Source organism: Myxine glutinosa, chromosome 10, assembly GCF_964187855.1.
Source record: "Myxine glutinosa chromosome 10, kmMyxGlut1.1, whole genome shotgun sequence".
NCBI lineage: Eukaryota > Metazoa > Chordata > Myxini > Myxiniformes > Myxinidae > Myxine > Myxine glutinosa.
This window is the reverse complement of record NC_136270.1, coordinates 67,487,174-67,507,827: the sequence shown is the minus strand read 5'-3', so window position 1 is coordinate 67,507,827 and position 20,654 is coordinate 67,487,174. Positions and strand designations below refer to the sequence as shown.

At 48.7% G+C, this 20,654-nt stretch overlaps 1 protein-coding gene across 2 annotated transcripts in view; it reads right to left on the bottom strand.

Moving 5' to 3' along the window:
• The window catches only part of LOC137434126 (sodium/hydrogen exchanger 3), a 130,253-nt gene that overhangs the window by 21,510 nt on the left and 88,089 nt on the right, over window positions 1-20,654 (bottom strand). For both annotated transcript variants that reach the window (XM_078785748.1, XM_068126828.2), the window contains exons 9-10: window positions 16,774-16,844; window positions 12,015-12,144 (exon numbers count right to left, since the gene is read on the bottom strand). In XM_078785748.1, the coding sequence (XP_078641874.1) occupies window positions 12,015-12,144; window positions 16,774-16,844 (201 nt within the window). The remainder of the gene's footprint in view (window positions 1-12,014; window positions 12,145-16,773; window positions 16,845-20,654) is intronic.

Genomic DNA, 20,654 nt, shown 5'->3' with positions numbered 1-20,654 from the left:
TGTCCGCTATGTACAGGAGGCTGTTTAATCGGCCGGCGCTCAGTGCCACTACCGAGGGCCGGCCCGGGCGTTTCCCGACCTGCCGAATGAGCACGGCGGGCGACATTGCCGGGCCTTGTGGCCGAACCTAGCGTGGAAATGGCACCAGGTTTGCGGCGAAGCCGGAGGCCGTGGTTTCCGCGGTGGTGGTGGGCGGGGCGTGGTGGTCACCACGAGGCGCCCCTCGGAGCAGGGGTGGGCACCCGCAGGAGGTTCAGCGGCTACGCGGTGCGTCGCGTAGTAGGGGTGGGCATCCGCAGCAGTTTCGGGCTCGGGAGCCGCTACGGCCGCACCAAAACTCGCCCGCGTGTCCAAAGCCACGTAGAACTTGTCGGCCTCGGCCGCAAGCGCGCGGGTCCGCCACAACATTTTCAATACATTATTCCTTCCAATTTGATTATCTCATTAAAAGACAGAAGAATGTCTCAAAAGTGTTACCCAAGAGGCTATTTCAACGAGTCATGGCAATCATACATTTGGAGGCTTCGTATGAACACTCCTAAAAATTTGAATTGCTTGGTACCATTTACAAACGGAAATGAAAATGCGAACAATATGTTCGATATGTACCGCCGAAGCGCACGGCATTTATATATTATATTGTTGCGGTTTTGCAATAAAGGCAAACCCCCTATAGTTAATTGCATGACAAAATGTAGCCTGCAGTAGTTAGTTATTTCTTATTAAATGTAAAGATTAGCTTCCCTCCCAATGTTTAGTACTCCACACCAATATGCGTTGAGTTTGGCAGGATTCCAAACCTTGTACTGGTGAACAAAGACGGAGGTTCATGTGCAGGGAGGCGTGGCTAAAAATACAGTCCATCGGATCAACCGTGGCTGTGGTGGGCGTGGCTAACAAAAAATCCCACATCACCAGCAGGCGACCAATCAGGTTGAAGCCCACGTCACCAGCAAGCGACCAATGAGGGGTCGTGGACACGTCACCGGCAGGCCAGCAATGGGTTCTAAAACCTCCCCGAATGAAATGGGAGGAATGAAACCTTCCTAGGAGGAGGCAGGGCTGAATGACCGCACGTGACCAACCTCGACCAACGGGAGGCCGTGGAACCTATTAGAAGAACTTCCACCCGATAAAGGTCCGTGCCCATCGTCATTCGGTCTCTCTCGGCGTTCATCTCTCTCGGCATTCATCTTTCGGCGTTCATCTCTTTCGGCATTCATCTTGAAGCTGGCTGTCCGACGTGCTGGTTCGCTTTTCCTGCGCTGCAATTCATCTGAGCTGGATTGTCGTTTGTGCGGACCTTCAAGCTGCGCATCCTGAATGGCCGCGAGCTGCGCACGGGAGCTGGCGGACCCAAGTCAGCGTCGACACGTACATCGGTACGAGTTAACCTGTGCTTCATTCCCTGTGTGTGTGAAGGCCCCTGTTGGGATTAGGTTAGGTAAGGATTATTAAGACTGCCTGTCATCTCTTTGCCTTGTAAATAAAAGGCTGTACATTGTGTTCTTTTCAAACCTGTTCGAGTAAGTCTTTTCCTTCATTGGCCTAGCATCGTCCAAAACCGAATTAGACTAGCCAATCACGCAGGATAAAACCGCAATTCGCCCCGCGCAAAACCGCTCGGCGCACTCTATCGGAATTGGGGGTGAATTGCAAGGGGGTTCAATACCCGGCCTTCTTGGCCACGTGTCATTGAAGGTATCTGGGTTTTAGTGACCAGCAAACTCTTCGGCGAGTGGCTGGGAGACTGGCAATTGGAGTTGCTTCGCAACCCGCCGGGCGCGAGCTTCGTCGCCACCGATGGCCCAGTGGACTCGGCGTCTGAAGGGAAACGGTGTCATAACCCCCCCCCCTCCTCCCCCCTTGGTACGTCGGCAGACCCAGGATCCTCAACAATGAAGAAGAAGAAGAATGATCGTTTTAAGGCCATTTTTCCCCGCTAGAGCAGGGGTTCGCCTTGCGGGCCCCATAACAATCATGGTTCCCTGTTTGAGGCAATGTTTTTATGGCCGGATGCCCTTCCTGGCGCCAACCCTTAGTCGCCTCTTACGATGCGCAGGGATACAGTGTACCTATTCTAGACCGGGGTACACACCGGGATCATTCATCCCAGCAAGCTGGTACTCAATTTGCCGACCTCAGAAGGATGACAGGCTGAGTCAACCCCCCTGGTGTTAATTTGGCGACCGACTGGGATTCGAACCCAGGATCCTAGGATCCCAAGCCGGCACCCGAACCGCTAAGCCAACACCAGGCTAGGATCTGCAACAATATTATATTTATACGTAGTGTGTTCAAAAAGTATCCGACCTTTATTTTTCGTGCGTAAAAAAAAAGAAGCTAGGGAAGCGTTGATTGGTGCACGTATGTAGGCGATCCTAATGCGCACGCGTGAATTTTTTCCCACCTGCAGAAGCTGTCATTCGACGGCAGACCGCCGATGAGTGAGGACATGTAAGCGAGCGCCGTCGGATTTTCGTTTTTGACAAAATGACGGAAAAACCTGAACAACGCTACTGCATCAAATTTTGTGTTTTTTGGCCTCGGGGATGTTGGATGCTTCCATTGTGATGACTGCAACTTGGTTTCTGGGTCGTACCCATAAACCCAGGACTCATCGCCAGTGATCACTGTGTTGAGGAAGCTGGGATCGCTGTTCACAGTCTCCAGCATGTCCTGTGCGATCTCCAAACGGAGTTGCTTCTGCTCAATCGTTAGCAGCTTTGGTACGAACTTCGCTGAGATTCTCCTGAAGCCCAAATCCTCCTTCATAATGGAATGAACGGTGTTGAATCTTGCGGATCGTTTCCACTTGGGAATCGCCAAGCTTTACACAAAATTTGATGCAGTAGCGTTGTTCAAGTTTTTCCGTCGTTTTGTCAAAAACGAAAATCCGACGGCGCTCGCTTACATGTCCTCACTCATCGGCGGTCTGCCGTCGAATGACAGCTTCGGCAGGTGGGAAAAAATTCAAGCGTGCGCATTAGGATCGCCTACATACGTGCACCAATCAACGCCTCCCTAGCTTCTTTTTTTTTTTACGCACGAAAAATAAAGGTCGGATACTTTTTGAACACAGTAGTATACACAATATGTACCGGCAACAATATGTACCGGCATGGCGTTTATATAGTATATCATATTTATATACACAATATGTACCGGCACGGCGTTTATATATTATATTATATTTATATACGCAATATGTACCGGCATGGTGTTTATATATTATATTATATTTATATACACAATATGTACCGGCACGGCGTTTATATAGTATATCATATTTAGATACACAATATGTACCGGCATGGCGTTTATATATTATATTATATTTATATACACAATATGTACCGGCAACAATATGTACCGGCATGGCGTTTATATTGTTACAGACGCGGTGTTAGATGTTAGTTTACCGAGCGGTTTGGTATTACCGCGTCCGCACAGTTACTCCCCGATTAGAACCCTATCCCGCCCGATTCCACTCGAACGTTGGCCAAATCGCGCTATGCTAAATCAATGAAGGAAAGGACACAACGGCTGGGATTAATGCAACGACACAAGGGGTACAGTTCTCAAGACCTCCGGAGGAGGATATAATATTGGTGATGCAGAAACGGGTAGATTACACGGCAAGAGGTAAAGCACAGCAAGATGGGCACTTAGACACAGTCTTATCTTATTCCCGACAGACCACAGACAAACGGGACAAGACTGACTTACACGGGGATTGATGGCTGGGAAGGACAGGCAGTCGATAGCTCAAGGTGCACCTTGGCTCAGGGGCAGAATCCACACGGTCCGGTCCAGAGATGCGGGGAGGTATTGTCGCGCTCGGAAGGTGGCGTCCTTTTCTCTCCAAGCTGAGGCGCATCTGACGTCACCTCCGTCTTCCTGCGCATGCCCAGCGGGGAGTGACACGCCCTCGGCTCGTTAGCTCCGCCCCAGATGGAATCGGTCCGCCGCTTCTTATTGGGTGCGGGGGGTTACCGGGCTCCGCCCTTGACGAGGAGCTGACAGCGAGCCCCTGCGTGGTAGCCCCGTCGGAGCACATGTTCAATGGCGGCTAACCAAGCCGGAGTGAGGACGCACACTCCCCGCGCCGCTGCCGCTGTTGTTGTAGTTGTTGTTGTACCATGAGGAAGAGCTGCGGGGAGGTATTGGGAGGTCCTAAACTTTCTAACGGTGCCATACAATCACATTCTGGTGCAACGAAGAGTCAGAATTAATGGAAACGAGTCCTTAACTGACATAGACTAAGAATAACTAGCAAGATGTCCTATAGTTGTCTACGTGAGATGCGGTGAACCTGGGTGCGACATTTAATGGGGGAAATAGGGGAAGGTCGGGGCTACAGAGTGTTGTTTACAGAAAATGGGACTAGGGAATGGGGGATTGGGGATAGTTGGGAAGTATTGGGGAAATAGGGGAATATTTACAAGCGGATATGGATGGAGGCCAAATCCCATATCCGCAACATTGCACCCTTCTCTACCTCGGGGCGTCCCGACCCGATAAATTTTTACTTACTTTAGTGTGGCACTCAGATGTAGTTCCCTCTACTATTAACTCAACCCTGAGTGCGACAGTTTTACAGATGTTCACAAATGAGTAAATATGTCCCCCTGCGACGTTGCACCCTTCTCCTCACAGAAACACACCCACAGGATAACCGAATCGCGGAAAGAATCCTCAAACTAAACATACAGCCGGTAGGGAGCATTATTTACAATTGACGCTACTTTATTTACAAGACTAACCCAGGACCTGTGATTGTTCTTTCTGGGGGGGAGACAGTCTGCGAGGCATCAATGCACCATTAAAGCACCCAAAAACGCACCAAAGCACCCTCAAGCACCAATCGGTGCAGTCACCATTGTTCATGAAAATAAAAACAACAACCCCTAACCCTGCAGGTGTCTCTTGCTCTTCGGCTCCCTCTGCTGGTTATTATTATTGTCTTCCAGTTGTTGTCTTTCTTTCATTTTCTTACTGGCGGCCTATTTGAGCATAAAATGAAATGCACCCAACGTGTCCATTTTTATCTATTTATGGCCCACAGGGCCGACTACGTGTGGTTCACCTGTGGGGCATCGGTGCCCTGTGGCCAAGGCCCGCCAGCAAGATTTCGGGCCCTCATGGCCGGTTCCAGCAGAGGGGCCATGCCCCAACCCATGGGGTCCATCAGTGGTGCTCGGCCACAGGCATGTGGTCCATAATGTGGTGCATCGATGCAGACAGCTGGTTCTGAGAGTGCCGGGCGCACAATGGCCGACTCACGCACGCTCCCCTCGGCACCCAATGGCGCACAGGTCATGTGGGAGACAAAAGGGGAAAGACAATGAGCGAGGGGTAAGGTCACAAGGGTACACATCAATAAGGCAATGCAAGGCGAAATGCGTATGGAGGGCGAAGTGAGAAAGCTCGTCCCTACCGTACGTCACCCCCCTGTCACCTACACTACCCTTGCCCTTACCCCATATGTACAAAATCTACACATTACCAATCCGTCGCTACTGTCACGTCTCCCCATATTTCCTCTATACCAAATTTGTCACCACAATCCCTCTATCCAAAATTTGCCATCACCAAATTCATAATCAATCCTCATAAGGAGGAAGAGATGGAACAACAAAGCACAATGTCACACCCACGTCATGATGCGTCTCACATTCCAAACATCTGCACAATAAAATAACAAAACATGGCATGGTGTGGAGGTACGTCATCCCAGGTGAGTGCATGTAGATGGTGCGAGGAGACTTCAATCCTAACTATTCTCTAAATGACATTAACACACTTTACACTACCCGGGGTCTTTCCCTGCCAATCCATTGGCCAACTTACTCTATGGGTTCTAACAACCAATTCCCATTGACCAAACTGTGGTGCTTCTCAATTTGGGGTCTCACTCCCCCGATTCATCTCCCGGTGCCCTCGCACAATTTCTGGGCTGTGACGTGTAGCTCTCCCAGCAGGTCTACCCACCTGCACACCTCCACCACTGTAGTTGCCACCCGAGCTTACCTGCTCCTCACCCTAACCTAACTAACTGGGGAAGGCCTTCTCGCACTCTCACCCCCTCAGTGCCCTCTCTGGCACGGGCTGCCCGATCCACACCCGGGATCCTCAGGCACCCACTGACACTAACGGCTCCCAGAGCCCACCTGCGGCCTCACCTGGCCGACATCCTCACAGTGGTGGAGTGCCCAAACCAACTACACACACTAACAGGCTACACGCCCAGCCATTTCCACAACACTAATGCACCCATCCACAATACCATTCTGCAACCGCACCACAAATGCCAATATCCAACCACAATTTACCTATACCCTCTACCTAACACTTACACTACCCGCCCCGGGTACTCGTGAAAGGGGTCCACTCTTCCCCCATCCACACCTTCGCACCATGCACACCACTCCGTACCACTTACTCCAACTCTCTCCACACCACTCATTCCAATACTCCATGTATTCCACACACCTGTACTTGCACACCTGTGCTCTCACACCTGGTGCCACCTGCACCCTTCTCTCCCCAAGCGCATTCGCGCTGATCCACAACACTCACTACTCATACACTGCTCCACACACCTGTCCAGTTCTCACACAGCATCATCTCATCTAACTACTCCCCTCTGAAACTTGCGCTTCCCAGTCGTCCCTTTTAAACTATTGCGCTCCCTCGTCATTATCATCCACTAAGCTACTACGTCCCCACTACAGGTATCATTGTCACTAACTAACCTTAACGTTACCTAATGTCAGCTTCGCTAGATCCCTATCAATATAACCTAACCCACCCGGGCTAGTTTTCACTGCCATACACCCCCATAAACTATAGCTCCTTTGCCCCACCTATGAGGGATGGTGGATTTGCCATCCCACCACATCGGGGGTCTCTCCCTATAAATTTTGTTCGTCCAAATTCAATAAACCAAAAATTTGCCAATCACTGTACCAATCATCAAATTTTGCTTTTTTTTTTTTCTTTTTTTTTTTCTAATTTCGGGGCCAAAACACTATCCTCATCACCCGTCTACTTATTAGATCCTCTCGATGCGCCGTGACATCATTAAACTCGGTTCGTAAAGCCGAGCAATGAATTCGGGTGGTTTGGTCGCCTGCAGGTTGAATCCGTCCGGCTTTCGGTTCAAGGGAGGTGGTTTGGTTGGACCGAGGCTCCACGCACCATCTCGGCGCGGCACCTTGCGGTCCCGGGCCCGATGGCTCAATCTCCCCCGGTCGGAACCCCGTCCCCACAAGGGGGCACCGTACCGCTTCCTCCCACTCGCCCTTGAACCGGACCGGTCGCCTCGCCCGACAAAGCCCGGACTCGACCGTGCGGGGCGGGGCCAAGCCCGAATCGGCAACGACGCTTCGAAGAGAAGCGACGCAGCATCGATCCGTGCCGGGCCTCGCACCCAACAACGCACCCCACGCCCCGAGTGCTCGCATCGGCTATCCGTCGCCCTAACCACTAACCCGGTTACCGTCGATGCTTTACTTGCATGCTCACACGCATACGCTACCCCTTTCACCCTCACAAAACCCGGCGTTCCAACGCCGTCCGTACATTCCACCAACGCTCTCCCTGTTACACACCACACCTCTCGCGCACACCTCGGTCCACACCTCTCCTCCGTTACGTCCTCCGTAACACTCACCATGGGCGTACACTCTGGCATCCACCCACTAACGCGCTCAGATGGGCTCTCCCACACTCGCGCCATGACCCACTCAGGTGTGCTTCCTCGCACACCCTCAACCATTCCAAGCGTGCATTCTCGCACCCGCTCCACCACCAACTCACTCCTCGTGTCACTCTCACCCTCGCACGTACACTCCGTACACCCCGACGTGCATTCTCGCTCGCACTCGGTTTCACTCCCACACTTCATAACACACCCACTCGCCGACGCACACTTTTTCCTCCCACGCGTGCCATTTCCACTCACACGGGACCCCTCACCAACGCCCGGATGCCTCCTCGATCCCAAGCGCGCGAAAATTCTTTTGTCGCCAAACATCCTCTTACAAAATCTCCCAGCACAATACACAACAGCACGTCTCACCTTCGGGGTTCTTCTTCCTCCCTGCACCAAAACCTGCAAACTTCCATTTGGATTAGCGAGTACATCATCATGATTTGAACAGGGACTTTGTACATATTCCATTTCTCCCTGCAATTCCCGGGCTACCTCCGTCATCTCTTCAATTTCAATTCCCAGCACTGCTTTTTCTTTATTTACCTCGACGACCGCTGGCTTTAATAAAACACCCTCTACCTCATCGGTCGCCGGCTTTTCCAAACCCCGTGTCGCGATTTCTACCCCCGTCATTGTACCCGTGCTTTCCTCCGCTTCGCTCAACCAGCGCTTTTCGACCCGCTTTACCTCCTCGTGCACCCCTGGGACCCTTTCGCCCACCATGCGATCCATGGTCTCCCCACATTTTTGCATGCGGTCATCCATTCTGTTGGTTATTGCTTCAATTTGGTTTCCCAATCCGTTCATTATTGCTTCCATTTGGTTTCCCAATCCGTTCGTTATTGCTTCCATTTGGTTTCCCAATCCGTTCGTTATTGCTTCCATTTGGTTTAACAATCGCTCACTGTCAGCTTCCATTTGGTTTAACAATCGCTCACTGTTCCTGTCCAAAAGGGCCTCCATTTCAGCCATAATTAATTGCATGTCTTCCACCGTTGGTAAAAAGGGCGCGGCAAAATTTGGTGCCGCTACACCCACGTGCGCGAGGACGCCATTTTGTGCGTCTGATACTCCCTCAACCACACCTTCTTTACTCTCCTCCACCATTTTCCCCACTTCTTCCCTGGGGTCCTGGGTCGATTCTACCCCACTCTCCTCTACCGGAACCCAGCCGTCTTGATCTGCCATAGCGCGACTTTCAAAATTCGGGTTTTTTTTTTTGTAAAACAAAACAAATTTCGGTTACTTGTAATTTTGAGCGCTTTAAGCGCGCTTCGGGTCCGATCTCACTCCTCGACACCAATTGTTACTCTAATAGTACAATTGGTGTTCCAAAATTTGGGCCTAACAAATTTAGTCCCAGGTCCGAATCCAACTCCTGACAACCAATTGTTACCGACGCGGTGTTAGATGTTAGTTTACCGAGCGGTTTGGTATTACCGCGTCCGCACAGTTACTCCCCGATTAGAACCCTATCCCGCCCGATTCCACTCGAACGTTGGCCAAATCGCGCTATGCTAAATCAATGAAGGAAAGGACACAACGGCTGGGATTAATGCAACGACACAAGGGGTACAGTTCTCAAGACCTCCGGAGGAGGATATAATATTGGTGATGCAGAAACGGGTAGATTACACGGCAAGAGGTAAAGCACAGCAAGATGGGCACTTAGACACAGTCTTATCTTATTCCCGACAGACCACAGACAAACGGGACAAGACTGACTTACACGGGGATTGATGGCTGGGAAGGACAGGCAGTCGATAGCTCAAGGTGCACCTTGGCTCAGGGGCAGAATCCACACGGTCCGGTCCAGAGATGCGGGGAGGTATTGTCGCGCTCGGAAGGTGGCGTCCTTTTCTCTCCAAGCTGAGGCGCATCTGACGTCACCTCCGTCTTCCTGCGCATGCCCAGCGGGGAGTGACACGCCCTCGGCTCGTTAGCTCCGCCCCAGATGGAATCGGTCCGCCGCTTCTTATTGGGTGCGGGGGGTTACCGGGCTCCGCCCTTGACGAGGAGCCGACAGCGAGCCCCTGCGTGGTAACCCCGTCGGAGCACATGTTCAATGGCGGCTAACCAAGCCGGAGTGAGGACGCACACTCCCCGCGCCGCCGCCGCTGTTGTTGTAGTTGTTGTTGTACCATGAGGAAGAGCTGCGGGGAGGTATTGGGAGGTCCTAAACTTTCTAACGGTGCCATACAATCACATTCTGGTGCAACGAAGAGTCAGAATTAATGGAAACGAGTCCTTAACTGACATAGACTAAGAATAACTAGCAAGATGTCCTATAGTTGTCTACGTGAGATGCGGTGAACCTGGGTGCGCCATTTAATGGGGGAAATAGGGGAAGGTCGGGGCTACAGAGTGTTGTTTACAGAAAATGGGACTAGGGAATGGGGGATTGGGGATAGTTGGGAAGTATTGGGGAAATAGGGGAATATTTACAAGCGGATATGGATGGAGGCCAAATCCCATATCCGCAACAATATAGTATATCATATTTATATACACAATATGTACCGGCACGGCGTTTATATATTATATTTATATTTATATACACAATATGTACCGGCATGGCATTTATATATTATATTATATTTATATACACAATATGTACTGGCATGGCGTTTATATATTATATTTTAGGAGTCGCGGAAGGCGAGAGGACGAGGCCATTTCGTAGGGTTCGAAGCTCATTTATTCGTACAGAAATCTCCAGCACTCTCAACGCGAACGGAAGTGGTACAGCTTTTATAAAGCCAAAACCCTCTTCGGAGGGCGTGGCTCCACAACCGTGCGTGCGTCACTTCCACACAACCAAAAGCCCCACAGGCCCGTGCACGTGGATTATAACCAAACATAAGGTAACCGTCACATGCAAATAAGTTAACCGCGACATGCGAATAAGTTAACCGCGACATGCGAATAAGGTAACCGCTACATGCATCCCCCCAGAATGTACTCCCACGGGCATGTCGTAGTTCGCAGGCGCACTCGGCAGTGCCGAGAAGGCTCGAGCAGTGCTCGGCCTCGGTACGCGCGGAAAAAACGCCGCCGTGGGGTTGAGCCGACCGAGGGGCTGGTCAAGGCCTCGGGGGAGGCTGCCGAGGTTCCTCGCGGGCCTCCCGAGGTTGCAGTCCGCGGGCGCGCTCGGCAGTGCCGAGAAGGCTCGAGCAGTGCTCGGCCTCGGTGCGTGCGAAAAGGGGTTGAGCCAACCGAGGGGCTGGTCAAGGCCTCGGGGGAGGCTGCCGAGGTTCCTCGCGGGCCTCCCGAGGATGCAGAGTAGGAGTAGTAGTTGCGCGAGTTGCAGCTTTCGACACGCGAGCTGTAGCTGTAGAGTTTTCGCGAGTTGCGAGCAGCAGTGCGCGCGAAGGTAACGAAGTAGCCGTGCCGCCAACGTCAGTGCGCACGCAAGAGATGAGCAGCAGTGCCACCCACATCTCGTAACTGCGTTCCTTCGGAGGGTCCTGGAGCAAGCTCGCTCCTCTGGTCGTAGAGGAGGAGCCGAGCGCGGTGCGCGAACCACATGGCTGCTCGTCGTTTCCGAAACTCCGGCAGTTCGATCGAAACTGCGTTCGAAACCGTGCCCGAATCCGTTCGGGGGCAGCCGGGGTCACCAGTTTAGGAGTTGCGGAAGGCGAGAGGATGAGGCCATTTCGTAGGGTTCGAAGCTCGTTTATTCGTACAGAAATCTCCAGCACTCTCAACGCGAACGGAAATGGTACAGCTTTTATAAAGCCAAAACCCTCTTCGGAGGGCGTGGCTCCACAACCGTGCGTGCGTCACTTCCACACAACCAAAAGCCCCACAGGCCCGTGCACGTGGATTATGACCAAACATAAGGTAACCGTCACATGCGAATAAATTAACCGCGACATGCGAATAAGGTAACTGCTACAATATTATATTTATATACACAATATGTACCGGCACGGCGTTTATATATTATATTTATATACACAATATGTACCGGCAACAATATGCACCGGCACGGCGTTTAAAGGGATGAAAGCCATTATGCAATCGTTTAGTTATTTTAATATCTGATTGACAGATTTAATTTTGGCAAAAGAGCAAATATTTTAGTGGATACAGCACCGAATGGCATGTTTGTCCTTCAATGTCACGAGGTGTTTGCCAATAAAGTGATTATGTGCCCAAACCTCATTCAATGATCATGACAAGCTCAAGACCAAGACTGTGCCCAAACCTCATCATACTGGAATCTCAAATCAGGGGAACTTCCACATTTAAACGTTGCCTTCATCATAATCTCAGACTCTCACGCACGCACCTGCTGCACAAAGCTGATGGCATCCTTCACGTTGAGGTCGTGGTACAGATCCCAAAGGTTACTCTTGTTCAGGCGTGCGGCAGGCCGCATCAGCACTTTAGCCAAGTACTTTCGGTCAAAATACTCCCACCTGAACAGAACATCGGTGTTTCAAGAAAATGTGCCACAGCTTTATGGAAAAAGGAAGAAGATGAAGCAAAGAGCAGGCACTGAAGATTCAATTCCCCACGGCACCAAAAGTGTGGGATTAGTGGTACAGACGAGTCATTTGAGTACTGACTGGCTCCATTTTACTCATCGATAATCTTGTAAATGACCAGGAAACAGTCAGTCATTATCCAGTGCCAACAAGTTTAACAAATATCTAGCACTTATATTATTCACAGGATTTTAAAAAAAACAAGGAGAAAAGACAAAATGTCATAGCCCCCATGGTTTTAGTAATTTTGCTCTACAGAGTTAAAGGCCACCAGTCAGCCATCTTTGGTCGGATTACAAAACAATCTTCGGCAAATGTATTCTTATATATCGTCTTTGTGCCAAGTTTGAACAAAATCGGACAATGCATGCACAATAAATGGTTGGGGACACGGTTAAGTAACTAGATGGTATTCATTGAATACTTACCCTGCGCAGTCAACTTGTTGCAAGCCAACTCTTCTGTTTTTGAACATTTTTTCCCTTTGATCCAATATGGCTGCCAGACTACGTGAGCGATGACATCATGAATTTATACTCTCTGATATAATTGTTGCATAGATCACGCTCAATACATTTCAAACTGATCAGACTAAGCGTTGTCCCTGTCGAATTATGATGTCATAATTATGGTACCAATGACATCATTGTTAACAACACCTATTCCCCATATGGAGTTCTTTACAATGAGCCATGTTTCAATTTTTTCCATGCAGCGGTTTTGGAGATAGAGGTGCAACATTTTTCGGTTTTTCCAAGATGGCACCTGTACCCCATGACCTATGACGTCACGATTATCATTACAATATTCTACAGGAGGAGGCGCTCCTTTGGTGAAAATTGTGCCCATCAGACGAACAGTTGCTGAGAAAAAAAAATTCACAATGATCGGATAAGTGTTGTACTTGTCGAATTATGATGTCATAACGAAAGCACCGATGACATCATTAACATATCTTATTCCCCAAGGGTAGCACTTGACAATGAGCCATATTTCACATTTTTTCCATGGAGCGGTTTCAGAGATATAGAGGTGAACCTTTTTTCGATTTTTTCCAAGATGGCGTCTGTACCACGTGACCTATGACGTTATAATTATCATTTAAAAAATTCTACAGGAGGAGTTGCTCATATTCTGAAAATTGCGTGTTCATCGCTCTGTTGCAGAGGAATTTTTGTTTTATTCATACTGATCAGATAAAGCATTGTACTTGTCGGATTATGACGTCATAACTAAGGCACCGATGACATCACCATCAACATATCTTATTCCCCATGGGGAGTACTTGACAATGAGCCATGTTTCAATTTTTTCCATTGAGCGGTTTGGGAGATATGGAGGTGCAAACGTTTTTCCAAGATGGCGTCCGTACCACGGGACATATGACGTCATAACTATGAATAAAAAAAATTCTACAGGCAGAGGCGCTTCTATGGTAAACGTTCGTGTCAATCAGACAGCGGTTGCTGAGAAAATGAATCTTTAAAATGCAGACACGTATGGCACATGGCACACGTAAACAACTGAATGCGTAATCACGTTTTCGCTTTGCGAGCGCAGGGTAAAAAGAAAAAATGGCCACCAGTCAGTCTTGGATCTGATCTTGAAAAAAATGATGTGCATATGCAAGACATCATTTGCTGTGTGCAAAGTTTGAACAAAAATCGGTAAATGCATGTCCGAGAAATGATTGAGGACGTGTTCAACATCTGGGTTGTTTTTTTGTTTTGTTTGGTTTTGTTTCACAACTAAAATGGCCGCCAGTTGGCCACCTATGATCGCATTGCGAAACAAAATGATGTGAATATGTATACCATCACTTCGTGGTTTTGCCAAGTATGAACATAATCGGTCCATTTATCTGCAAGATATGGTTGCGGACGGACGGACGGATGAGACCCAATCCATAAGCCCCCGTTTCGGACCAAGTCTAACGGGAGCTAATTAACTGATACTAAATAGATGGACATGTTTTTGGGGTTTTTTTTGAAAACATAGTCGAGGCTCATGGAAGAGCTAGTACTAGTACACCGTACGGATCAGGACACACCAAGACAAAAGGAACAGTAGAAGGGGGGGGGGGGGGGTGGGGAGGGAGACATGAACAGCACAATTGAAGGCCAAGGCAGAGGGAGACGGTCAGACTTGGGGTGGTCAGACTTGCGGGGGGGGGGGGGGAGAAGGGTGGTCAGACTTGGGGGGGGGGGGTCAGACTCTGACATGAACTGTTCATCTGATATGAACAGCTGCTCCTACTCAGTTTGTCCCTCCCTCCCACTCATCTCTCCAAATGGAAGTCCTTCTTTGTTGGTTTTAATTACAATCCTCCCCTGCAGCCTGTCCTTCTCTTCCTCTGTGCTTTTCGGATCACATCCATGTAAATGTGCTTGGTGCCTTCAGAGCCGCCAAGGCGTTGACATTTATATCAGGTGAGTCTGACCTGGAATCCTCCATCTTCCTCACCAACCGATTCATTATCTGATCAACCAATAAGAGTTCCAAGAATTCCTTTCACATACTACTTCAGTCCTTCACCAATTTATCTTGCCATGGCTCCAATTTTCCCAAGACGCCCCAAGCACACCGAGGAACTTGGTGAGGTATTCAAGCAATGCGAGTTCCCCTGCAAGGTAAAACCAACCAATAGGAACCCAGAGAACCTCCACATATGCTACAAACAGTCCGCCAGTCTTTGAACAAGCCAGACCTCAACAAGCTCCTCCAGGCAAACCACACGACTACCCTCCAGTATAACCTCTCATCAAAAATCCTTGTGGCAGCTGGAGAAATCCGTCAGCCGAACACATCCCCCTCCATGCCTTCAATACAAAAGTATTGAGTTAGCTTGAACACACTGCTAAATACAACCGGAAATCTTCATATTATCTTTACTGAAGACATCAATATCCCAAATATCCTCCCCACTTCCCAAACTACTCTCTGCAACATGTAGCCGTCTCTCTCACCATGTTGGGAAGTTTCTGGTCCATCATGGCACCATCACGACAACAGTTCTCAACAGTATTGGCACATCCTCAGGAATTGCACTTTCACCCTATCCTCCACTAGAGGTCCTTCTCTTGTGGTATTCCACCTTAATCTTGGAAATCTGTAATATCACCCCTATTCACAACAGTTCAAAGTCTGATGCACATCTCCAGACCAGGCAACTTTCTCATCATGAGCAAAGTGATAGAATATCCATCATAGTTGTAGGCCTCAAGCACCATTTTCCTCAACTCTAACTGGCAGTTCAGCTTCCACCCCGGCAATTCTACCATGGATACGTTGCATCTTTTAACTCGATCTCTCCACAAATTTTCAAATAAAGCCATATCTCTGGACATTCCTCAAGATTGATAACATATGGCACCCAGATTTACTTTCCAAGTTGTCTGTTAATGGTATTCAAGGACCCTCTGAGTGGTCACAACATTCTGAGCTGAAACTAAAATTACTCGATGGAATCCCCTTCAAGGTCTCCCTCTTGAGGCCGATGCCATTTCCTGCAATGCCGTGTTTTAGGCCAAACGGGATTTTTATTCAACATCAATGGCCTCTGCTTCCTGGACAACCTGTGCAATTTTGCAGATCACTCCATCCTGTGTAGAACAGTATACCACATTTCGAAGAGACAGACTGCTGCGGATATGACAAAAATAAAAAAGTTGGACAGTTACCTTCAAATGGCTTTTTAATCGAGGAAAATGCTGTAACTGTCCGACAACAAATATTGGCTTTCAAAAACATGCCTCTTCTTCCTCTTGTCCAACTTTGGCCAACCCCTAAAAGAGGTGCAATACCTGTAAGCTAGTAAGCCTCAATGTCTTGGGTGGATCGCAGCGCCAAGGAAGCCTCTAAGGCAGGTCGACACCTCGGTATTCTTTGCAAAGTCTAGTCTGAGTTGCTTGGAGCTTATGTGAGTGCAAGGCCTTCATCTGAACCATCAGAGTACGACTCCCACTCAATTTGTGCAACTTTCCATTTTGCTGCTCCTGGAGGTGAGAGAGTTTAAGTTTTACCGCTTTATTGGCATATCTTGGCAGGAGACCGAGTCTCAGTTCCACATCTCTGCTACAGTTTGGTAGATGTTTTATATCCCCCTCATGGCTCCTGGCATCCCCCAACCCACCCAGGTCGCATGTGCTCTTCCAGAAACCCACATCTGGTTACCCTCTTCAATTACAAACTGAATGCTTCATCCCTACTCTCACCTGCAGAACACAATGTCCGTGTCTGTGTCGTGCCCCTCAATGCAATTATTTAAAACGTATGCTTTCACCTATATCCACACTTGCTCTCCAACTCCAGCTGATCACCGCCGCCGCAACCCTCCGCCTTTTTGCCATTCATCTACTGATACGCGACACCCGTTTTCTGTTTCCCTTTAACCCCTTGTCAATCTGTGAACCTGCAGCCATGTGCCATTTATCTCCCCTACGAGCCCAAATTTCTGTTCAAAACATTTCAATAGCTCTAGGGTATAAACAATTACACTGTACAATGTGTGAGGTAGGGTGGGTATGCAAACAAAACCGTTGCGCTTCCTGGGCGATTTACTTGTCTCTGATGTAGTGATGACCAATTTGCCCCACTATGTCCTCCACAGCAGTCAGTGTATGATCAAAAACCTGCAAGACAGGAAAGCATGAAGTGCACCTTTGATCAATGGGATAATACAATACATAGCTGAATTAACATTAATGACACGAGGGAATTATGTCCTTACCTAATCCTAATCTCCTAAAACTTACCTTACCTCCTACCTAATCCTTTATTTCTAATCGTCAAGGTGTGTCTTTCAAATATCTGATTTTCTGTTTGTTAATACAACAACAATTATAATCTGCCTGCAGCCAAGGCTCAGGTCTGATGTTAGTTAACTGGAACTAAGTATCTCCCTCCCAGGAGGGAGGGTGGGAGGCATCACATGACTGCATTGAGCAAATCATAAGAGCCAACATCGCTGTCACGGCTACTTACAGAGGGCACACAATGCCTACGTGGTACCGGATGAGAAACACCATTTGAAATATCAGACCTGAGATTTTCCTGCTGGTCATCCACGCTGTATGGTACCTTCAGTTTTGAATAATGATCTTCCCCAAAACCACCAACATTTGCAAGTCCATGGTCAGAGAGAGAGAGAATGTATGAATGTGTGCAAAATACACACAATATCTACACCTTCTACACCTTCTGTTTTTACTTTGCCAAAGGCCACTCAAGGTAGACAATACACAAAAGGAAAGTGCAGATATGAAGCAGAATAAATAAATTTTTTGTATTTATACAAGATCGAGGCTCGTGTAAGAGCTAGCACATTAAACACACTTTAGCACATAAAACACAAAAAACATAAACGGACACATAAAACAATAAAGGGAGGGGAAGACAAGATGGGGAGAGAGGGAAGCACGCAAGCATAACAATAGAGAACAGGGACATCGGGGGATCTGTGGAAGGGAGAGGGCTGGTGTGGGGGGTGGAGGGGAAAGGGGGAAGGAGGGAAGGGGTACACGGTATAAAACAAATTGCATGAGAGAGAGCAACAAATTGACACTACTAGGAATTTCAGGAATGAAGTCGGAGATTGAAAGAGGTGGATTTGGGGTGTATTAACGGGGGTAGAAAAGATCAAGGTTTTGGATGGGGGAAGATAAGAGATGGTGGTGAACAGCTGTTTTTAAGATCTGGAGGGTGGAGTGGGATTGAAGAGAGTGTGGGAGCTTGTTCCAGAGGGAGGAGAAAAGAGGAATGAAATGGTGAAGGTGAGCGGAGAGTCTTGATTTTGGCAGTTTCACCAGAAGAGGGTTGCTGGCAGATCTTGTGCAACCTGTAGGAATATTTGGGGGACAGAGCAGAGACAGGGCTGGGGGAGCTAGGCCAGAGAGGAGTTGGTAGAAGATAGAAAGACCACCAACCTGCCTGCGGTGAGAGAGTGAAAGGTCCTCAAAATCAGCTTCATCGCAGGAGATTCCAATGATCCTGAAAGCTTTGGCTTCTACAGCGTGAAGCCGAGGTAGGTGTGAGGAAGGAGCACCAGCCCAGAGGGGAGAGCAGTATTCCATCAAGCTGCAGATGATAGGTTTGTATATGGTGAGGAGCTCAGACATGCCGAGGAAGGACTGTGCACGACGGAGGATGCCCAGTCGGCGACTGGCTTTGAAGGCCAGCTTGGAAATGTGGTTTTCCCAGGAAAGATCATGGCAGATAGTGAGACCCAAAAGCTTGAGAGACAGAACTTCTTGGAGAGGATTGTTGAGAAAGTAGATGGGAGGGTTGTCCAGTCGGTTTTTTTTGAGAAACATAGTGAGAGTGAGATTTGTCAGGATTGAAAGACATGTTCCATTTGTTTGACCAGTCTGTGATTACGTCAATGTCTGCGGTGAGTGTAGAGGCTGCAGACTGCCGATCTGAGGGGTGAGATATGGAGCGGCAGAGAGTGGAGTCATCAGCAAAGAGATAGAGACGATTTTCCAGAGAGTCGGAAAGATCATTAATAATGACCAAAAAAGGCACAGCGCCCAGAACACTGCCTTGAGGAACTCCAGCCAGAACAGAAAGGGGAGATGATAAAACTCTATTCAGGGCCACACGTTGACTGCGACCGCAGAGGAAGTCCGCAAGCCATGTGTGGAGATTTCCATGGATACCATAAGAGGAGAGTTTGGTGAGCAGGGCGGGGTGCCAGACCGTATTGAAGGCACGAGATATGTCAAGGGAGACAGCTCTGATTTCCTGTTTGGCGTTGAGGGCCTCCATCCATTGTTGAGACAGCAGAAGCAGCATGTCCAGAGTAGAGTGACCTGGTCTGAATCCAAATTGATGATCAGAGATCAAGTCATTGGAGAAGAGGAAGGATTTAATATCAGAAGCGATGATGGATTCCATGACCTTGCTGATGATTGGCAGCAGGCTGATTGGTCTGTAGTTGCAAAGATCTGTTTTTGCACCTTTGTGTAAAGCAGTAATGTTGGCTGATTTTGAAGCAGATGGTGGATGATCTTGAGCAAAAGAGGGTGAAGAGAACACAGAGAGGATGTGAAAGAGCGGAAGAGTAGGATTTTAGGACTCGTGGGCTGATGGAGTCTGGTCCAGTTGCAGAATCAGAGTCGAGGTTTGACAGAAATTTCTCCACCTTGTCAGGAGAGAAGGACACAGAGTCCAGGAGCAGCTGGATTAGACTGGGTAAGGTGGTTTCAGAGAGAGATGGGTTTGGGACACAAGATTTTGAGGCATTCAGCTTTTTCACATGTGGAGTCAGCTGTGTAGCCGTTTGAGGTAAGTGAAAGGATGGAGGGGATGGAGGAGGAACAAACACCAGAATCAGATCTGACCAGACGCCACCAGGATTTGGAGGAGGGAGACAGGTTTGAGAGTTCAGTCTTAGGAGTAGAGAGATATTGTTTCCTGGCTCTCCTGAGGGTAGACACACACTTGTTCTGGGCCTTGTGAAAGGAAATGATTGCCTTACATTGGATTTGCCTTCCAGGAAGGGAAGGCAAGTTTTTTCAGGGCAACTGCCTCACCACAAGATTCCATGAACCATGGACGGGAGGAAGGGTATGACAACTGAAGATGAGATGGGATAAATCTGTGCATGAGAGAGAGCAGTTTTCTTTGGAATATTTCCCAGGATGAGTTGATGTCAGAGACCAGTCCAGATGATTGATGGCTGTTGGAAGACCATTCCAGTCTGCCTGAGTGAAATGCCAGACTCGTCGGCGCTGAGGAGGCTCTCTGAGAATGGCCAGAGAGATGTCCACTTTAACAAGCACATGATCAGAAGAACCGATTGGAGCAGAAGAATAACAGCAGACATTTGCAGGGAAGTTTGTCATAACCAAGTCTAGAAGAGAAGATGCTCCGTTCACTGAGACCGGGTCGAGAAATTGGCAGATTGTGTCAGTCCCAATGAGTCGCAAAAGTCCTTTGCTGAGGTGCCATGGCTGGTGTGAGAGGTACCCACACCCAGCCAGCTGGCATGATGACAGTTGAAATCACAACATATGAGGAAGAGAGTTGGGATGAGTGGCTAGAAGTTGGTCCATGTTGTCAGACAGCTAGATGTAAATGGAGTCATCACTGTTTGGTGGACGGCTCAACACACATATGAACAAACGGTGGGAGAGGAGGGGAAGCCATAGCCAGAGGTACTCCTGGGGGTGAGGTGGAGAGAGGACAGTGCAGGGCGAGTGAGGAAGAGAGTTTTTGATAGAGTTAGCAACCCCACCACCCGGACGAGGCTCAGGTCTTTCATACCGGAAGAGGAAGAGAAATTAAAGAATCAAGAGACATCTTGAAATGAGCCATTTTTACATTTAAAAAAATAACCAAGGTACATTAGGATTGAGGCGGAAGCAGGGAAAGAGTTCCAAATGAAACAGAAAACCAAGCACTGCATTGGAGTCATCAGAAGGAACCAAAAAAAGTAAAGA